General features: G+C 36.6%; 1 protein-coding gene across 1 annotated transcript; it reads left to right on the forward strand.

The window, feature by feature from the left end:
- The first annotated feature begins 122 nt into the window (after positions 1-122).
- Positions 123-10,703, forward strand: LOC309647458 (uncharacterized protein). Its single transcript, XM_082434889.1, has 2 exons — positions 123-1,594; positions 2,490-10,703. Exon 1 carries the CDS (start codon positions 424-426, stop codon positions 1,408-1,410), a length of 987 nt encoding a protein of 328 aa, XP_082291015.1. The 5' UTR covers positions 123-423; the 3' UTR covers positions 1,411-1,594; positions 2,490-10,703.
- The last annotated feature ends 7,551 nt before the right edge of the window (positions 10,704-18,254 follow it).

Consider the following 18,254-nt stretch of genomic DNA (forward strand, 5'->3'; position numbering starts at 1 on the left):
AAGTGATGAGTGTGTATTGTAGTTAAAAACAGAAACAGATTAAATGCTTACTCTTCACTGAGGGAAGAGAATACATATGTTTTAAAAATAAATACAGCAACACTAGCTTATTTAGAGATTTTAACAAAAACATGTATTTCCTACTGCAATCTATAAAAAGAGTTTTGATGGGAAATAAAGGTGTGTGTGCTTGTACACCACGCTCCTGACCCCGTCTCTTCTTAATCATCTCACCTGCTCTCAGGACTTGTTCCTCAGTATAACAGCGACTGACAAGTGGCGCCCAAACAGGGAGCTGAGTACGTGGGCTGTTGAGAGGGACCTCGGAGATACTTCGCGTGCACGCATAAGGTAAATGAGATTGTGCCGGGGGATGTTTTACATGTAGTTTTTCTTTCTGTTTTATTCTCATCAGGAGTAAAAATGAGGCAAACTGGATCTGAGGAACGACAACTTTTCGTTCAGCTACTGTACTCTATGTTATCCACTCGGGGCGTTAAGGTTACGCATAAACAGCTTGATCGTTTTCTTCATTTTGTGCAGGAAATGTGTCCATCGTTCCCGGAAGGAGGAGCTGTTAATATTCAAACATGGGAAAAAATAGGTCAGCAATTGAAAACTTTCTATTCGCTTCATGGACCTTCTAAGGTTCCTGCAGTTACTTTTTCACTTTGGAATTTGATAAGGGACTGTCTTGACCCAACTTATGAGATTCAGAAGTTATTCAAAGCAGCGTCTTTACGCCGCTCTCCTTCTGCCCCTCAGGTACAAAATTTGTCTGAGGAACCTGAGCCTGTCTCTCCTACTGCGCCTTCCTTGTTGGCGACCATGCCATCTTCAGAGTCCTTGGAGGATGATGATAAATTATCCTCAGAGGATGAGGCTAAATTGGAGGAAGAGGCCGCACGATATCACAATCCTGATTTTGATGATGGCATTTTTGCAGCCCTTAAGAATGCACCTGTGGGATCTGAAAACTTCCCTATATTAGATAAAACTTCATTTACTGCTCTAGCCCAAGCTTTAACTTGGGTGAAACATTTACATGATGTTACTCAGGATGCTTCCCTAGCCCCTGTTGCGCATTCTTCTGGTTTTTCCTTGCCAGCGAAAGTTCCTGATGAGCCTCCCTCAGTGGCTCGGGGGTCTATGTCTGTTTCTTCTACTTCCTCTCTGCCTGTGAGTCTTTCTTCTCCACTCCAAACTGCTTTATTTCAAGCTTCTATGCGGGGGGAAGATATATCTTCTTTGGGGTTTAAAATAAAGAAGGGGAAATATACCATAACCCCGCACAATTTATTGAGACGCTCTTTATATACTTTAAATTTTTTGAATATAGATAAGCAAGGGCAGACAGCTGCAGAAAGATTTTGGCATCCTTGTGCCTTGCCTTTTGCTGAAGTCTATTGACGGGATCCTCTTACTAATCAATGGAATGGTCCAGATCCTGTATTAATATGGGGTCGAGGGCATGTTTGTGTGTTTCCTAGGGATGCTGAGGATCCTCATTGGGTGCCTGAGCGCCTGGTGAGATTCTATGGATCCGGAACAAATGGAGAACTCCCTTCCCTGCGTTATGGATCCGGACCTGATGGTGAATTCCCTCCCCCACCATATGAAGAGAATGGGACTCGACAACATCCTATTAGGAACTTAACCACTTTTGTTATGGCTTGTGTTCCATCACCCTAGCTATTCTTACTGGTTCTGTGTACGTTTTCCAAAAAAAAAGGGTTTTATGACATACGTTGTGATAATTGTAATTTGACAAATTGTATAAACACGGGGGAGTCCAATCGGGGATTTCTTCTTGTTCATCAGCCTCCCTTTGTTATGCTCCCTGTAAATGTTACAGGTCCTTGGTATTCTAATTCAGGTTTGCAGGTCATACATGAACTTTCCCTTCTTTTACAGCGGCCCAAGCGATTTTTGGGGCTACTTATAGCTGGAATTACAGAGCTCATTGCAGTTATTGCTTCTGTAGCTGCTTCTGCTACTGCGCTGACTCAAAGTATCCATACTACCACATTTGTGAATAACTTAGCCACTAATGTCTCTAATGCTTTGGGAGCTCAGGAATCTATTGATAGAAAATTAGAAAGTCATGTTAATGCATTGGAAGAAGTTGCTCTTATTCTTGGAGACCAATTAGCTGCTTTAAAAACTGCCTTTTCTATGCATTGTCATGCAGAATTTTCTGCAATCTGTGTAACCTCTAAGCCACATAATCATTTGCAATGGCCTTGGCCTCAGATTAAGAATCATTTATTGGGAATTTGGTCTCATTCCAGTCTATCCCTTGATATTGTTCGCTTACATGAGGATATCACAAATATCCAGCATGCAGCTCCCCTAGATGTAAATCCAGTGGAAATTGCTCGAGACATATTCACCCAGATTACACGTACTTTTGCCCCGAGTTCTCTTATTACACTCCTTTATAATTGTTATTGGTATTTTAATATTATTGTGTATTTGTTGTTTTCCAGTCCTCCTGCGAACTGACTTACGAGTAATTGCAGAACTCCGAGTCGGACTCTACCACCTCACATTAAAAAATAAGGAAGGGGGACATGTCGGGAACCAGCTGCAAGCTGACACAGTCTTTGCAGCTTAAAGCATGGCAAAATCCTGCTTAATTCCTGACAGGACCCGAAAGAGTTATTAGAGAAGATATGAGTCTTGGTCCGTGAGGTTGCTTGCGGTTTCTCTAACTATAGTTTGTCCTTGGCATATTTTGGCAATCACAGTCTGTTCTCACGCATGTTTATATTCTGGTTCGCAGTACGTTTTGTTCTATAACTTCAACATTAAGGAAATACTGTCTGATGATTCTGTCTTGTGATTTTAACAAAAACATGTATTTCCTACTGCAATCTATAAAAAGAGTTTTGATGGGAAATAAAGGTGTGTGTGCTTGTACACCATGCTCCTGACCCCGTCTCTTTTTAATCCCCTCACCTGCTCTCAGGACTTGTTCCTCAGTCTAACAGCGACTGACAAGGAATGAGAAGTGAAAAAATAATATGACTGATTTAGGCTAATAGAAGAAACTGGAAAACTGAGTTTCTGATGTTAATTTTAGAGTATTCATATCATGGTGGTAAAATATTTTATGCTAGTCATAATTTGGATGGAGTACTGGAATTTCAGTCCTTAGACATAACATTTCATAATATATATATAATATATACACCTATTATATATATGTACATATATATATACAAATTATATATTTCTATTTTACATATTAGAAAATTTATTCTCAACCATATTAAGAACTTTCATTTCTGAAGCCATGATTCAATCCCCATTCAATCTGACATTTTTTCATCAGTCCATATTTTCAAAACTTTTATAAACTTTCACCCTATAAAATAATGCAAAGAGTTATATTAATGCAATATTTGCAGGGCCCTTATAATAATCAGATCTCAAGGAAATAGTTTTAGGTCATGGCACTGAAAGAATCAGCTTGCATATCCTTAAGCATTTCCAAAAATTTAATAGATCCAGGAAATGCTCATTAATGATTTTTAACACAACAAAAAGGGAGTCAATTGGGCATTATTTACTTCCTAAAAGGTATACAATCCAAATATGAAGTGTACAAAACAAATTTGAAAAAACCTCAGTCTTCAAAATAAGGGGACAGAAAATATTTTCTGTAGAGTCAGAAAGTAAATATTTTAGGTTTTATTCACCATGAGGTCTCTATTATGACTACCCAACTCTGACTTTTTAAGTGACCAAAACCGTACACAATACATAAATGAATGGTTGTGGCTATATTCCAATAATTTTTTTTTACAAAAATAAGCTGCAGGCTGTATTTGGTCATAGTCTATAATTTGCCAACCCCTACTACCTACCTAATTAACAATTTCAGGAAATGCATAGGACAAAAAATGTGTTTAAAAATGCCATGAGGAAAAAAATCAGCAAAATCCAGACTTCAGAGAATACTACAGAACAAATATCACATTTCTTTCAAAAAAGTTAATTTCAAGAAAGAAAAAATAAAGATGGAATAGTAACATATATATTAAAATACAGTTATGAGACATATCAACTAGACTAAATGTAGGGACTTTATTTTGATACAAATTCAAACAAGGAAATTATAAAAAACATAAGATGAACAGGAAAAAATTGGTAATTTCTTTTTGTTTTTTCATTTTAAAAAAAATTTTATTGAGGTATAATTGATTTACTATGTTATGTTAGTTTCAGGTGTACAACGAAGTGAATGTTATACAAATACATATATCCACTCTTTTTTAGATTCTTTTCCCATTAGGGAGTATTGAGTTCCCTGAGCTATACAGTAGGTCCTTATTAGTTATCTATTTTATGTATAGTAGTGTGTATTTGTCAATCCCAGTTTTCCAATTTATCCCTCCCCCCTTGCACCCCAGTAACCATAAGTTTATTTTCTACATCTGTAGAACTATTTCAGTTTTGTAGATAAGTTCATTTGTAACCATTTTTTAGATTCCACATATAAGTGATATCATTTGATATGTGTCTTTCCCTGTCTGACATACTTCACTCAGTATGACTTAGTATGAAAATCTCTAGGTCTATCCATGTTGCTGCAAATGGCATTTTGTTCCTTTTTATGATTGAGCAATATTCCATTGTATATATGTACCACATCTTCTTTATTCATTCCTCTGTTGATGGACATTTAGGTAGCTTCCATGTCCTCACTGTTGTGAATAGTGCTGCAATGAACATTGGGGTTCAAGTATCTTTTCGAATTATGGTTTTCTCCAGATATTTGCCCAGGAGTGAGATTGCTGGATCATATGGTAGCTCTATATTCAGTTTTTTAAAGAACCTCCATACTGTTCTCCATAGTGGCTCTATCAGTTCGATTTCCCACCAACAGTTTAGGAGGGTTCCTTTTTTCCACACCTTCTCCAACATTTATTGTTTGTAGATTTTTTGGTGATGGTCATTATGATTGATGTGAGGTGATACCACATTGTAGTTTTGATTTACATTTCTCTAATAATTAGTGATGTTGAGCATCTTTTCATGTGCTTTTTGGCTATCTCTATGTTTTCTTGGAGAAATGTCTATTTAGATCTTCTGCCCATTTTTTGATTCAGGTGTTTGTTTTTTTCCTATTGAGCTGTATGAGATATTTGTATATTTTGGAGATTAATCCCTTGTCAGTTGCTTTGTTTGCAAATATTTTCTACAATTCTGAGGGTTCTCTTTTTGTTTTTTTTATGGTTTCCTTTCCTGTGCAAAAGCTTTTAAGTTTAATTAGGTCCCATCTGTTTATTTTTGTTTTTATTTTCATTATTCTAAGAGGTGAATCAGAAAATATCTTGCTGTGATTTATGTCAGAGTGTTCTCCCTATGTTTTCCTTGAAGAGTATCTGACCTTACATTTAGGTCTTTAATCCATTTTGAGTTTATTTTTGTGTATGCTGTTAGGGAGTGTTCTAATTTCATTCTTTTACATGTAGCTGTCCAGTTGTCCCAGCACCACTTACTGAAGAGACTGTCTTTTCTCCATTGTATATTCTTGCCTCCTTTGTCATAGATTAGGTGACCATAGTGTGTGGCTTTATCTATGGACTTTCTATCCTGTTCCATTGGTCTATATTTCTGTTTTTGTGTCAATACCATATTGTTTTGATGACTGTAGCTTTATAGCAGACTGAAGTCAGGGAGTTGGATTCCTCCAGCTTCTTTTTTCATTCTTAGGATTGCTTTGGTTATTTGGAGTCTTTTGTGTTTCCATACAAATTGTAAGTCTTTTTGCTCCAATTCTGTGAAAAATGCCATTGGTAGTTTGACAGGGATTGCATTGACTGTTTTGGGTAGCATAGTCATTTTCACAATATTGATTCTTCCAATCCAAGAACGTGGTTTATCTCTCCATCTGCTTGTGTCATCTTTGATTTCTTTCATCAGTATCTTATAGTTTTCTGAGAACAGGTTTTTTCCCTCCTGAGGTCAGTTTATTCCTAGGTATTTTTTTTTTTTTTTGATGCAGTGGTGAATGGGATTGTTTCCTTAATCTTTATTTCTGATCTTTTGTTGGTAATGTACAGGAAAGCAAGAGATTTCTGTGTATGAATTTTGTATCCTGTAACTTTACTAAATTCATTTATGAGTGCTGGTATTTTTCTGGTAGCATGTTTAGTATTTTCAATGTATAGTATCATGTCATTAGCCAACGCTGACAGTTCTACTTCTTCTTTTCCAATCTGGATTATTTTTATTTCTTTTTCTTCTCTGATAACCATGGATAGGACTTCCAAAACTATGTGAATAAAAGTGGCAAGAGTGGACATCTGTGTCTTCTTCCTGATCTTAGAGGAAATGCTTTCAGCTTTTCACCATTGAGTATGATGTAAGCTGTAGGTCTGTCATACATGACCTTTATTATGTTGAGGTAGGTTCCCTCTAAGCCCACATTTTGGAGAGTTTTTATGATAAATGGGTGTTGAAATTTGCTAACAGCTTTTTCAGCATCTATTGTGATAATTATATGGTTTTTATTCTTCAGTTTGTTAATATGATGTATCATATTGATTGATTTGCATATATTGAAGAATCCTTGCATTCCTGGGATAAATCCTAATTGATCATGGTGTATGATCCTTTTAATGTATTGTTGGATTCTGTTTGCTGGTATTTTGCTGAGGATTTTTGCATCTATATTCACCAGTGTTATTGGTCTGTAATTTTCTTTTTCTGTAGTATCTTTGTCTGGTTTTGATATCAGGGTGATGGTGGCCTCATAGAATGAGTTTGGGAGTGTTCCATCCTCTGCAATTTTTTGGAAGAGTTTGAGAAGGATTGGTGTTAGCTCTTTTCTAAATGTTTAATAGAATTCACCTGTGAAGCCACCTGGTCCTGGACTTTTGTTTGTTGCAAGATTTTTAATCACAGTTTCAATTTCATTACTTGTGATTGGTCTGTTCATATTTTCTATTTCTTCCTGGTTCAGTCTTGGAAGGTTATACCTTTCTAAGAATTTGTCCATTTCTTCCAGGTTGTCCATTTTATTGGCATAGAGTTGCTTGTAGTAGTCTCTTAGGATGCTTTGTATTTCTGCGGTGTCTTTTGTAACTTCTCCTTTTTCATTTCTAATTTTATTGAATTGAGTTCTCTCCCTCTTTTTCTTGGTGAGTCTGGCTAAATGTTTATCAATATTGTTTATCTTCTCAAAGAACTAGGTTTTAGTTTTATTGATCTTTGTTATTGTTTTCTTTGTTTCTGTTTCATTTATTTCTGCTCTGATCTTTATGATTTCTTTCCTTGTACTAACTTTGGGTTTTGTTTGTTCTTCTTTCTCTAGTTCCTTTAGGTGTAAGGTTAGATTGCTAATTGAGATTTTCCTTGCTTCTTGAGGTAGGATTGTATTTCTATAAACTTCCCTCTTAGAACTGTTATTGCTGCATCCCATAGGTTTTGGGTTGTTGTGTTTTCACTGTCATTTGTCTCTAGGTATTTTTTGATTTCCTCTTTGATATTTTCAGTGATCTCTTGGTTATTTAGTAACGTATTGTTTAGTCTCCATGTTTTTGTATTTTTTACATTTTTCCCCCTGTAATTTAATACTAATCTCATAGCATTGTGGTCAGAACAGATGCTTGATATGATTTCAATTTTCTTAAATTTACTGAGGCTTGATTTGTGACCCAAGATGTGATCTATCCTGGAGAACGTTCTGTGTGCACTTGAGAAGAAAGTGTAATCTGCTGTTTTCAGATGGAATGTCCTACAAATATCAATTAAATCTTTTTGGTCTTTTGTGTCATTTAAAACTTGTTTTTCCTTATTAATTATCTGTCTGGATGGTCTGTCCATTGGTGTAAGTAAGGTGTTAAAGTCCCCTACTATTACTGTGTTACTGTCGATTTCCTCTTTTATAGCTGTTAACGTTTGCCTTATGTAATGAAGTGCTCCTATGTTGGGTGCATAAATATTTATAATTGTTATAACTTCTTCTTGGATTGATCCCTTGATCATTATGTAGTGTCCTTCCTTATCTCTTGTAACAGTCTTTCTTTTAATGTCTATTTTATCTGATATGAGTATTGCTACTCCAGTTTTCATTTGATTTCCATTTGCATGGAATATCTTTTTCTATCCCCTCACTTTCAGTCTGTATGTGTCCCTAGGTGTGAAGTGGGTCTCTTGTAGACAGTATATATATGGGTCTTGTTTTTGTATCCATTCAGTGAGCCAGGGTCCTTTGGGTGGAGCATTTAATCCATTCACATTTAGAATAATTATCGATATGTGTGTTCCTGTTACCATTTTCTTAATTGTTTGTGGTTTGTTTTTGTAGGTCCTTTTCTTCTCTTGTATTTTCTGCTTAGAGAAATTCTTTTAGCATTTGTTGTAGAGCTGGTTTGGTGGTGCTGAATTCTCTTAGCTTTTGCTTGTCTGTAAGCTTTTTATTTCTCCATTGAATCTGAATGAGGGCCTTGCTGGGTATGGTATTCTTGGTTGTAAGTATTTCCCTTTCATCACTTTAAAGATATCATGTTACTCCCCTCTATCCTGCAGAATTTCTGCTAAAAAATCAGCTGATAACCCTATGGGGATTCCCTTGTATGTTATTTGTTGCTTTTTCTTGTGGCTTTTAATATTTTTTGTTTGTATTTAATTTTTGTTAGTTTGATTATATGTGTTTTGGCATGTTTCTCCTTGGGTTTATCCTCTATGGTACTCTCTGCACTTCTTGGACTTCGGTGATTATTTCCTTTCCCATGTTAGGGAAGTTTTTGAGTATAATTTCTTCAAATATTTTCTCAGACCCTTTCTCTTTCTCTTCTTCTTCTGGGACCCCTATAATTTGAATATTGTTGCATTTAATGTTGTCCCAGAGGTCTCTGAGACTGTCCTTCTTTCTTTATTTTGTTCCATGGCAGTGATTTCCACCATTCTGTATTTCAGCTCACTTACCTGTTATTCTGCTATTGATTCTTTCTGCTGTATTTTTCATTTCATTGTTCATAAGTGTTTATTTGTTCTTCTAGGTCCTTGTTAAACATTTCTTATATCTTCTTGATCCATGCCTCCATTCTGTTTCCAATATCTTGGGTCATATTTACTAACTTTACTTGAATTCTTTTTCAAGTAGATTGCCTATCTCGTCTTCATTTATTTGGTCTTTTAGGTTTTTACCTTGCTCTTTTGTCTGCAACATATTTCTCTGTTGTCTCATTTTGTCTAACTTACTGTTTTTGTGGTCTCCTTTCCACAGGCTGCAGTGTCGTAGTTCCTCTTGCTTCTGGTGTCTGCTCCCTGTTGGGTGAAGTTTGTTCAAGGGCTTGCATAGGCTTCTTGGTGGTAAGGACTAGCGCCTGCACTCTGGTGGGTGGAGCTGGCTCTTGTGTCTCTGGTTTGCCAGGTTGTGTCAAGAGGTGTGTTTTGGTGTGTCTGTGAACTTAGTACAACTTTAGGCAGCCTGTCTGCTGATGGGTAGTCTTGTGTTCCTGTCTTGCTGGTTGTTTGGCCTGAGGCGTCCAGCAGCACTAGAGATTGAAGGCTGTTGGGAGTGAGCTGGGTCTTGGTGCTGAGATGGGGACCTTGGGGAGAGCTCATGCTGATCAATATTCCCTGGGGTCAGAAATTCTCTGGTGGTCCAGTCGCCAGGACTTGGTGCTCCCAGGCTTGACTCCTGGCTGGGGAACCATGACCCCACAAACCACATGGTGTGGCCAAATATAATGGGGGGTGGGAAGAAAGCAAACAGACAGACAAAGAAAAAACAAGACATACAATAAAAACATAAGCAAGCAAAAAACTTGAAAAACACAAAGAAACCAGAAAAGAAGAAAACAAAGAAACAAAAAAACAAAAACAAACAATAAAAAGGAAACTAACAAAAACAAAAAGCAAAATCAAAACAAAAAAAGCAAAGAAAATAAAAAATAAAATGACACAAACAAAATGACAGCAAAACAAAACAAAAACCCACAAAAAACAAAAAAGACAACAAAAACAAACAAAAAAACAAAAAATAATATTAAAAGAGACAAAAATATTTATATTTAAAAATTAAAACCAATAATCAAAAAAATGTTAAAAATTAAAAATATAATTAAAACAACAACAAAACAAAACAACAACAAAAAATTTCCCTAGAACCTCTACCATCAGTGTCCTTGCCCCCACAGTGAACCTCCGCATACCCTCACCTCCCCAGGAGGCCCACCAAGACCGCTAGGTAGGTCTCTGGACCTGCTGTTAGCAGTGTGGGGGCAGCTCAGATTCTGTACCCTACTTGTACATGTCCCCAAAGTCTACAGCTGCTAAAGCTCGACCAGTCTCAGTTGTGGGAGTGCTTGTTATCCATTCAGATGTTCTGCAGGCATTGGATATACCAGGCCAATCTTGGGGGTTTAATCCATAGCTTGTATAGTTGCACAGAGAGGTTTCAGTTCCTCTTCCTTAGTTGCACAGCCCCTGGGGCTTAGCTTTGGTTTTGACCCCACCTCTGCATGTGGGCCACCCTCAAGGGTCTGCTCCCCACCCAGGTTAGAGGGGGCAAAGACCACAACTGAGGGGGGCCATGCTTGCTTGCTTAAGTGGGATGAGCCAGAGGTGGCAACTAATTGGTGCACACATGCTTGCTCAGGCAGGAGGGGCGTAAGTTGACTGACTGCAGTAAACACACTTGCACTGATGGTTTCCCCCTCCAGTGCCCGCAGATGCCGGGGCCGGCAGGAAGCAGTCATAGACTGGGGCACGCACACTCGCTCTGGTGGGAGTCCCTCCCAGTGCCCAAGGAGGCAGGGGCTGGAGTGTAGGGAGAGAGGCTGCGATGGTAGCCCTGCCCATTGCATGCCACTCAACAAGGGCGCTTCACTTCCAAGGCAGTCCATGCTTCCTCCAGGAGCATTCTTGGCTGTGGAGCTCCTCACTCCCATCCCTTCAGGCTGTCTCCGTGCAGCCAAAAACAGTCCTCTTCCCGGGTCCACTCTCTTAACCCCATACTTCAGCACCCAGACCCCACCAGCACTGGCAGACATCTGTCTCAAGCTGGGGCATGCAGAGCTGTGACACAGATAGCCCGTGCAAGTCTCTCTATGTCCTGCCTGCCACAGACTGGCCATTGCACTTTCTTCCACTAGCTCCCAAAGCCCCCCCTCTATTTCAGTATATCTTGCCTCTGATGAGGGGGCCTCCTGGGTGTGGTAACCTCTCCTCTCCTTCAGCTCCCCTGGAGGTGTGTGGTCCCATCCCGTTTTCTCTTTTCTTTTTCTTCCCTTTTCCTCGTTTGTCCTACCTGGTTATGTGGGGATCTTTTCTTGTCCTTTAGGTGTCTAAGGTCCTCTGCTAGTGTTCACCAAGTGCTCTGTGTAAATTGTTCCACTTGTAGATGTATTCTTGGTGTACATGTGGGGAGAAGTGAACCCCAGGTCCTCCTATTCCACCATCTTGACCACTCTTGGTAATTTCTTTTTAAATGTGATAATGGTATACTTGTTAGAATATACATATAAATGATTTCTTGTATTTTGAAGGTATAGATTTAAATAATTTTAGGTAAAATAATTCTGGTGTCTAATTTGATTCAAAATAATCTGGGATAAGGTAAGAGAGTGTGATAAGTGGGTCTGGTTACAGATGAGACAAATTAGGCCAAGAGGTGACAATTATTGAAGGTGGATGATAGGCACATGGGGGTTAATTATACTATTTTACTTTGCAGACATTTAAAATTTTCTATAATAAATTAATTTTTTTTAATTTAAAGATGCACACAGCAACACATAATAGGAATGCCACTAACCTTGTTATATGGTTACATCAAGAAATACTTTTGACTAGAATTGTGTAGAATTATAATGGGGTTAATTGGCAAAATAACAAAGCTGATAGTTTTTTTGGTGCTTTATTTTCTTTTCTCTTTTCATCTACCCTTCACCTATTCAACTACTATAACTTATTCATTTTTTAATCTCTTTTTCTTCCCATCCAGGCCCACCTTACCTGAACAATTTATTTTCCTACAGAAGAAACTCTCAAGATTTCCGTTGTTAGGTTAAACTGATTTTAGTTAACTAACAGGGTTGGAAAAGATTCTGACCTAATGTCAAATTACATTCCTGTAATTTCATATATTCTCTTTGGAATGAAGTACGTTTTCCCATTCTAAGGCACTGAGTGGGTATAGCCATGCTAAGGAATGGAGTTCATCATCCCTGCTAAGGAATTAAGTGGGTATGTCCACACTAAGGAAGTATGTTTAGTAAAATTTATATGAGTTTTTGATGTTCTCACTCTCTTGTGCCAATGAGAAAATCATCAAGCTGCTGATTTGGGTAAGTAACATTTTTCCCTATGAGGATGCAAAATCCCAGAATTATAGTATTGCAGTGTAATCCTGGAACTGAGCAGAACCCTGCAGAACCCCCCAAGTATAAAGACCCCTCTATGTCCCCTGCCTCTTGTTTATAGAAAAACTGAAGTCTCCCGGGCCTCCCTGAATCACAAAAGAGCAGGCTCGAGCAGTTAACGATTAGGACAATAGAGTCACAGACTCAGTGTCTGATACACATTCTTGAGTTCTTTTACAGATACTGACACCAGAAGGAAAAAGCTAACTGTGTGATGACCAGACTGTAACCATGACATAAGCTGTTCTATCTTGAGCAGTACTGAATCTATGGCTAGCACAATTTCAAGGACTGGCCTCAAGAGAATGAGATTAACATTATTGCTCATAATAATCTATATCTTTGTGGACATCAACATATTTGTAGCTTGCTCTGCCCCTATATGTAATTGGGCAAATAAAATTGTCAGCAAAGAGGTGATACATACCCATGTCAACATCTTCCACTCTGAAAATATGGCACCCTATGTCAGTATGAAGAAGTTACAGAAGACAGATTTTGCCCCTAATCCCATAGAAATGAGACAAGTGGGGATTTGTAAGCAGCTCTTTTGCTCCTTTCTTGTTTGTCTATTTCTGTTCCCCTCAAACCTTAATTATATAAATGAAATTACTAGGTAACATTTAACCTATTTTTTGACTTCTGCTCTACTGAATGTACACAATGCCTTACCTAATCTGTTGATACCTTTCCTGGATTCAAAGGAGTAGGAATGAAGAATTAAGTAGTTAAAGAATGACTGGCTGTCTACACCTAGCTTCCCCCTTAGCAAATTTGCAGGCAGACCACACAGGCAAGATAGCATCCAAAGGAAGATCAGGAGAAGTCAGTAGGTCTACATGCAGTGGGAAAGTGACAAAAAATCTGACCTCCTACCTTAATAATTAACTGAGATTGTTTCCCCTTTTTCCCTTTAAAAATTGTCATGGCTGAACAGAATCTTTGGAGTTGGTCTCAGGATATGAGTCCACTTTCTTCCCAGATTGCCAGCTTTTCTGAGTAAAGCTGCTTTCCTGTCTACCAACACTTGCCCTTCAACTATTGGCTTTTGAGCAGTGAGCAGCCAAACCTGAGTTCTATTACAATCCTAAATGAAAAAGAAATGGTCAAAGGAAGTACTAACAAAAACAAAAAAAATATCAGGATCAGAAGTTTGAAGAGCACAATTTGTTTTGATGTTAAAAAGCCATTTTGTTTCATTTCTGTGATTCAGACGTACATCTTTCCTTTCACTGGTCCTTATTTTTCTCCACTTAAAATAAATATATGAAAACATAAGCTGTTAGTAAAGTTTAAATTAAACTCAGAAACTTCTTGTCATTTGAATTTCTGCAAATTTACGATTGACTATAAATAGTTACAACTGGGTTTCTTTCCAATACAGAGTTGCTGATTTACCAATTTTTTTAAAAATTTCCTTACATTTATTTGTATAGCATTTGATTTTGAACTCTACCTAGAACAAATAATTAAGTAAATAAAAAATTAGATCTTTCAACACTTCAAAACCCCACAACAAATTTAATTCCTATAGGATACTACAAAGAATCAGTTCATTCCAGAATAGTTCAGCATCTGATAACAAATGAAGTGAGAATGCTGAATTTATTGTAAACCTACAGATGCATTGTGACATAGCAGGTGGTATTTTTAATGGCCCTGAGAGTTATAGTGAAAAATTAGATGAAAAAAATAGTCAGTGGCAGAGGCTTTACTACTGCAATATGGATAGGGAATAAAAGTTTTTCCAGCACCAAATAGTTAATGAGCATCTATATGTGCAAAGCACTGTAGAGAGGGCAGATCATTTTATTTCCTTGGTACTTAGTTTGGTGCCAGAAAAGGAATTTTATGTGCTGAGTTGACTGGTACAATCTTTCAGGTACAGTACTTTCTGCATACTACAGAAAAACATCAGACAATTTATTTTCAGGAAGACTTCCAAATGCTGCAGCATTAGCAAAGATTGAACAAGGGACCGTCTGATCTTAAGTAAACCTCCCATCCTTCTAAAGATGTTTGTGTTGAGAGAAATGATCTTTGAAAGTGTTTGCTTGGAAATGTCATGAGCACAAACAATTACCAGGCATGGTGGCACTGCACATTGGAAAAGGCACAAAAAGTTGCAACTGAGAGTGGAGAGGGGGCTGCCTAATTGTTAACAGAAAAATGATGAGTTTAAATTAGTGGTATGATATAATTTGAATTTAAATGATTTGTTATGGTATTATGTGTCATGACAGAAAAAAAAATTGTCATTTGCTGTCCTGAAAGAAAATTTAAGATAAACTATATAGTGGCCTTAGTCCTTTTAGGTATTAATTTTGAAGTATTAATTTGAAATAATCAGAAAAGTGTATCTGTGTCATTATTTTCTGTTTCAGGTTTGTAAAAAGTAACATTTTTCCTACTGTATACTTTAGCAAGTAGAGGCCTTTATGCTCTGTTACTAAAAATTCTGACTTTAATTTAGAACTTTGAAACTCATGACATATTTTAATTAGGTATTCTCTTAAAAGAGGAAAATATCTAAAGAAAAAATGACCTAAGGTTGTTTTCTATTTAGTGTAAGTACTTTGATGGCAAGACATTTTTTTACAGTGGTTGATGCAATTAGATCTCATTAACATTAAATATGGAAAATGAACAAAATTTTAAGTCAGAACCTCTTAACTAGAGGATATTTTTCATTTTGTCACTTTATCAAATGTATTTATTTGTTTGTTTTTAATTATAATCCCCAGATTATATTTTGAGAAAAGAATTAAGACAAAAATAGAATACTTACTAAAGGTCAATCAGTAAAATTTTGAGTGACAGAACTTAGAATAAGAACCAGCGGTCCTGACTTGTTGGAAGCAATTCATTTTTAAATATCCAGAACAAAACCATTAATCATTATTACATGTATTATTTGCCAGTTTCTATAAAAGTTTCAGTTAGCAGAAGTATTTCTTGAGTTCACCTGGCAGAGTTACTATTTTGGAAAAATGCAACTCTGTTTTTCCTGTTCTAATTAGTGTTCCTGTATGAGTCATTCAGCAAAAATTTTAATAATCTGTTCTCTGAATATTTAAACATTGTTATCCACAAAATGGAAAACTATCATTAAAGCACAATTAGTGGAGGAGAATCAGGTTTAGTGAAACTACTGTTTGAAGTGTTTTAGCAGCCTTTCTTTAGACAGGTAGATTTATGTGATTAGCAAAACAATATTAAAGAAACAATACTGGCTTTTTAAGAATTCTGTGCAAAAAGGAGGTTTAGATTGACTACTTACTTTAGTACATCAGTGCATTAATGCAAGTATGGAAATGCTGGCAAAACAACTTGCATAAGATTATGTGTGTTTACTTGTAAAGGAGAAATTTAATAATAATCCATAAATTTATGATCAAAAGATTTTTCAGAACAAATACAATCTCAGGCAATTTGTTGAAATTATGCCATTATACTCTCTCCACTAATTTCTTACTACCATCCTTTTCTGTGGCAATGTTCACTCAGCCACGCAGGATGTCTTAGATGCTAACAAAAGTCAGAATAAGAAGTACTGAGTGTCGGGGCTTCCCTGGTGGTGCAGTGGTTGAGAGTCTGCCTTCCAATGCAGGGCACACGGGTTCGAGCCCTGGTCTGGGAAGATCCCACATGCTGCAGAGCAACTAGGCCCATGAGCCACAACTACTGAGCCTGCGCATCTGGAGCCTGTACTCCGCAACAAGAGAGGCCGCGATAGTGAGAGGCCCACGCACCGCGATTAAGAGTGGCCCCCATTCTCCTCAACTAGAGAAAGCCCTCACACAGAAACAAAGACCCAACAGAGCCAAAAATAAATAATTAATTAATTAATTAAAAAAAAAAAGAAAAGAAGTACTGAGCGTTTTTGTTCTTTTTTTTATGGCTGAATAGTATTCCACTGTATATATAAGTACCACATTTTCTTTATCCATTCCTCTATTGATGGACATTCAGGTTACTTCCATGTCCTGGCTATGGTAAATAGTGCTGCAGTGAACACTGGTGTGCACGTATCTTTTTTAATTATGGTTTTCTTCAGGTATATGCCTAGGAGTGGGATGCTGGGTCATATTTTAGTTCTATTTTTAGATTTTTAAGGAACCTCCACACTGTTCCCCATAGTGTCTTTGCCAATTTATATTCCCACCAACAGTGTAGGAGACTTTCCTTTTCTCCACATCCTCTTCAGCATTTACTGTTTATAGATTTTTTGATGATGGCCATTCTGACTAGTGTGAGGTGATACCTCATTGTAGTTTTGATTTGCATTTCTCTAATAATTAGTGATGTTGAGCATATTTTCATGTGTTTTTGGCCATCTGTATGTCTTCTTTGGAGAAATATCAATTTAGATCTTCCACCTATTTTTTGATTGGGTTATTTGTGGGGTTTTTTTTTTTTGATATTGATCTGCATGAACCATTTGTATATTTTGGAGATTTAATCCATCAGTTGCTTCATTTGCAAATATTTTATCTGATTCTGAGGGCTGTCTTTTTGCTTTGTTTATGGTTTCCTTTGCTCTGCAAAAGGTTTTAAGTTTAATTAGGTGCTGTTTATTTATTTTTGTTTTTATTTTCATTATTCTAGGAGGTGGTTTAAAAAGATCTTGCTGCTATTTATGTCAAAGAGTGTTCTGCCTATGTTTTCCTCTAAGAGTTTTATAGTATCTGACCTTACATGTAGGTCTTTAATCCATTTTGAGTTTATTTTTGTGTATGGTGTTGGGGGTGTTCTAATTTCATTCTTTTCCATGTAGCTGTCCAGTTTTCCCAGCACCCCTTATTGAAAAGACTGTCTTTTCTCCATTGTATATTCTTGCTTCCTTTGTCATAGATTAGGTGACCATAGGTGCATAGGTTTATCTCTGGGCTTTCTATCCTGTTCCATTGATCTATATTTCTGTTTTTGTCATACTGAGTGAAGTAAGTCAGACACAGAAAGACAAACATCATATGATATTTTCATATTTGAAAATTTAAAAAAAGGGTAGAAATGAACTTATTTACAAAACAAAAGTAGAGTCACAGATGTAGAAAACAAACTTACAGTTACCAGGTGATGGAGGGGCAGGATAAATTGGGAGATTGAGACCAAAATATACACACTACTATATATAAAATAGATAACTAATAAAAACCTGCTGTATAGCACAGGGAACTCTATTTAATACTCTGTAATGGACTATATGGGAAAAGAATTAAAAAACGAGTGGATATACGTATATGTATAACTGGTTCACTTTGCTGTACACCTGAAACTAACACAACATTGTAAATCAATTATACTCCAACAAAAATTAAAAAACAAAAAGTACCAAGTGTTAACCTCACTTGAACAAGCGTACCAAAGTTTAATTACTTTCTTTTTTTTTTTTTTTTTACAAAGAATTAAGTTTCAGAGATGACTGTGGTGATTTAATGGAAGAGGACTAATTCTTGAACTTCTTCTTCCATAAAGTGTCAGTTTTAATGCAGTCTTTCAACTATATACAAAACTTAAATATTTTCTCAAAAGAAATCACCTATTTGTTTTTTAAATCTGAAATAGCAGTGCAATGTTCTTAATATATTATGTAAATTTTAAATGAGAATAATAACAGCAATTTCTACTACATTTAGAATGTTCAGAATGCGTATGTTTCCCAATTTATTCAATAAATTGTGATCTTGCCTATTTACTTTAATGATTATTAATGGAGAGAGAAAGAGAGGAGAGAGAAAGGATTACCCACTATATTGTCAGATGGAGCAACTACACCACAGTCCACAGTATGATATTAAAGGAGAAATCTGGCTAAACAAAGTTAAAAATATTTAGTTTACAATGCCTTAATCCAGAGAGTGGTTA

The sequence above is a fragment of the Balaenoptera physalus genome (genome assembly GCF_965194825.1).
Source record: "Balaenoptera physalus genome assembly, chromosome: 18".
Taxonomy (NCBI): Eukaryota; Metazoa; Chordata; class Mammalia; order Artiodactyla; family Balaenopteridae; genus Balaenoptera; species Balaenoptera physalus.

Coding starts and splice junctions, on each gene's coding strand:
- LOC309647458 (XM_082434889.1), top strand. CDS start 424: ATGAGGCAAACTGGATCTGAGGAACGACAACTTTTCGTTCAGCTACTG.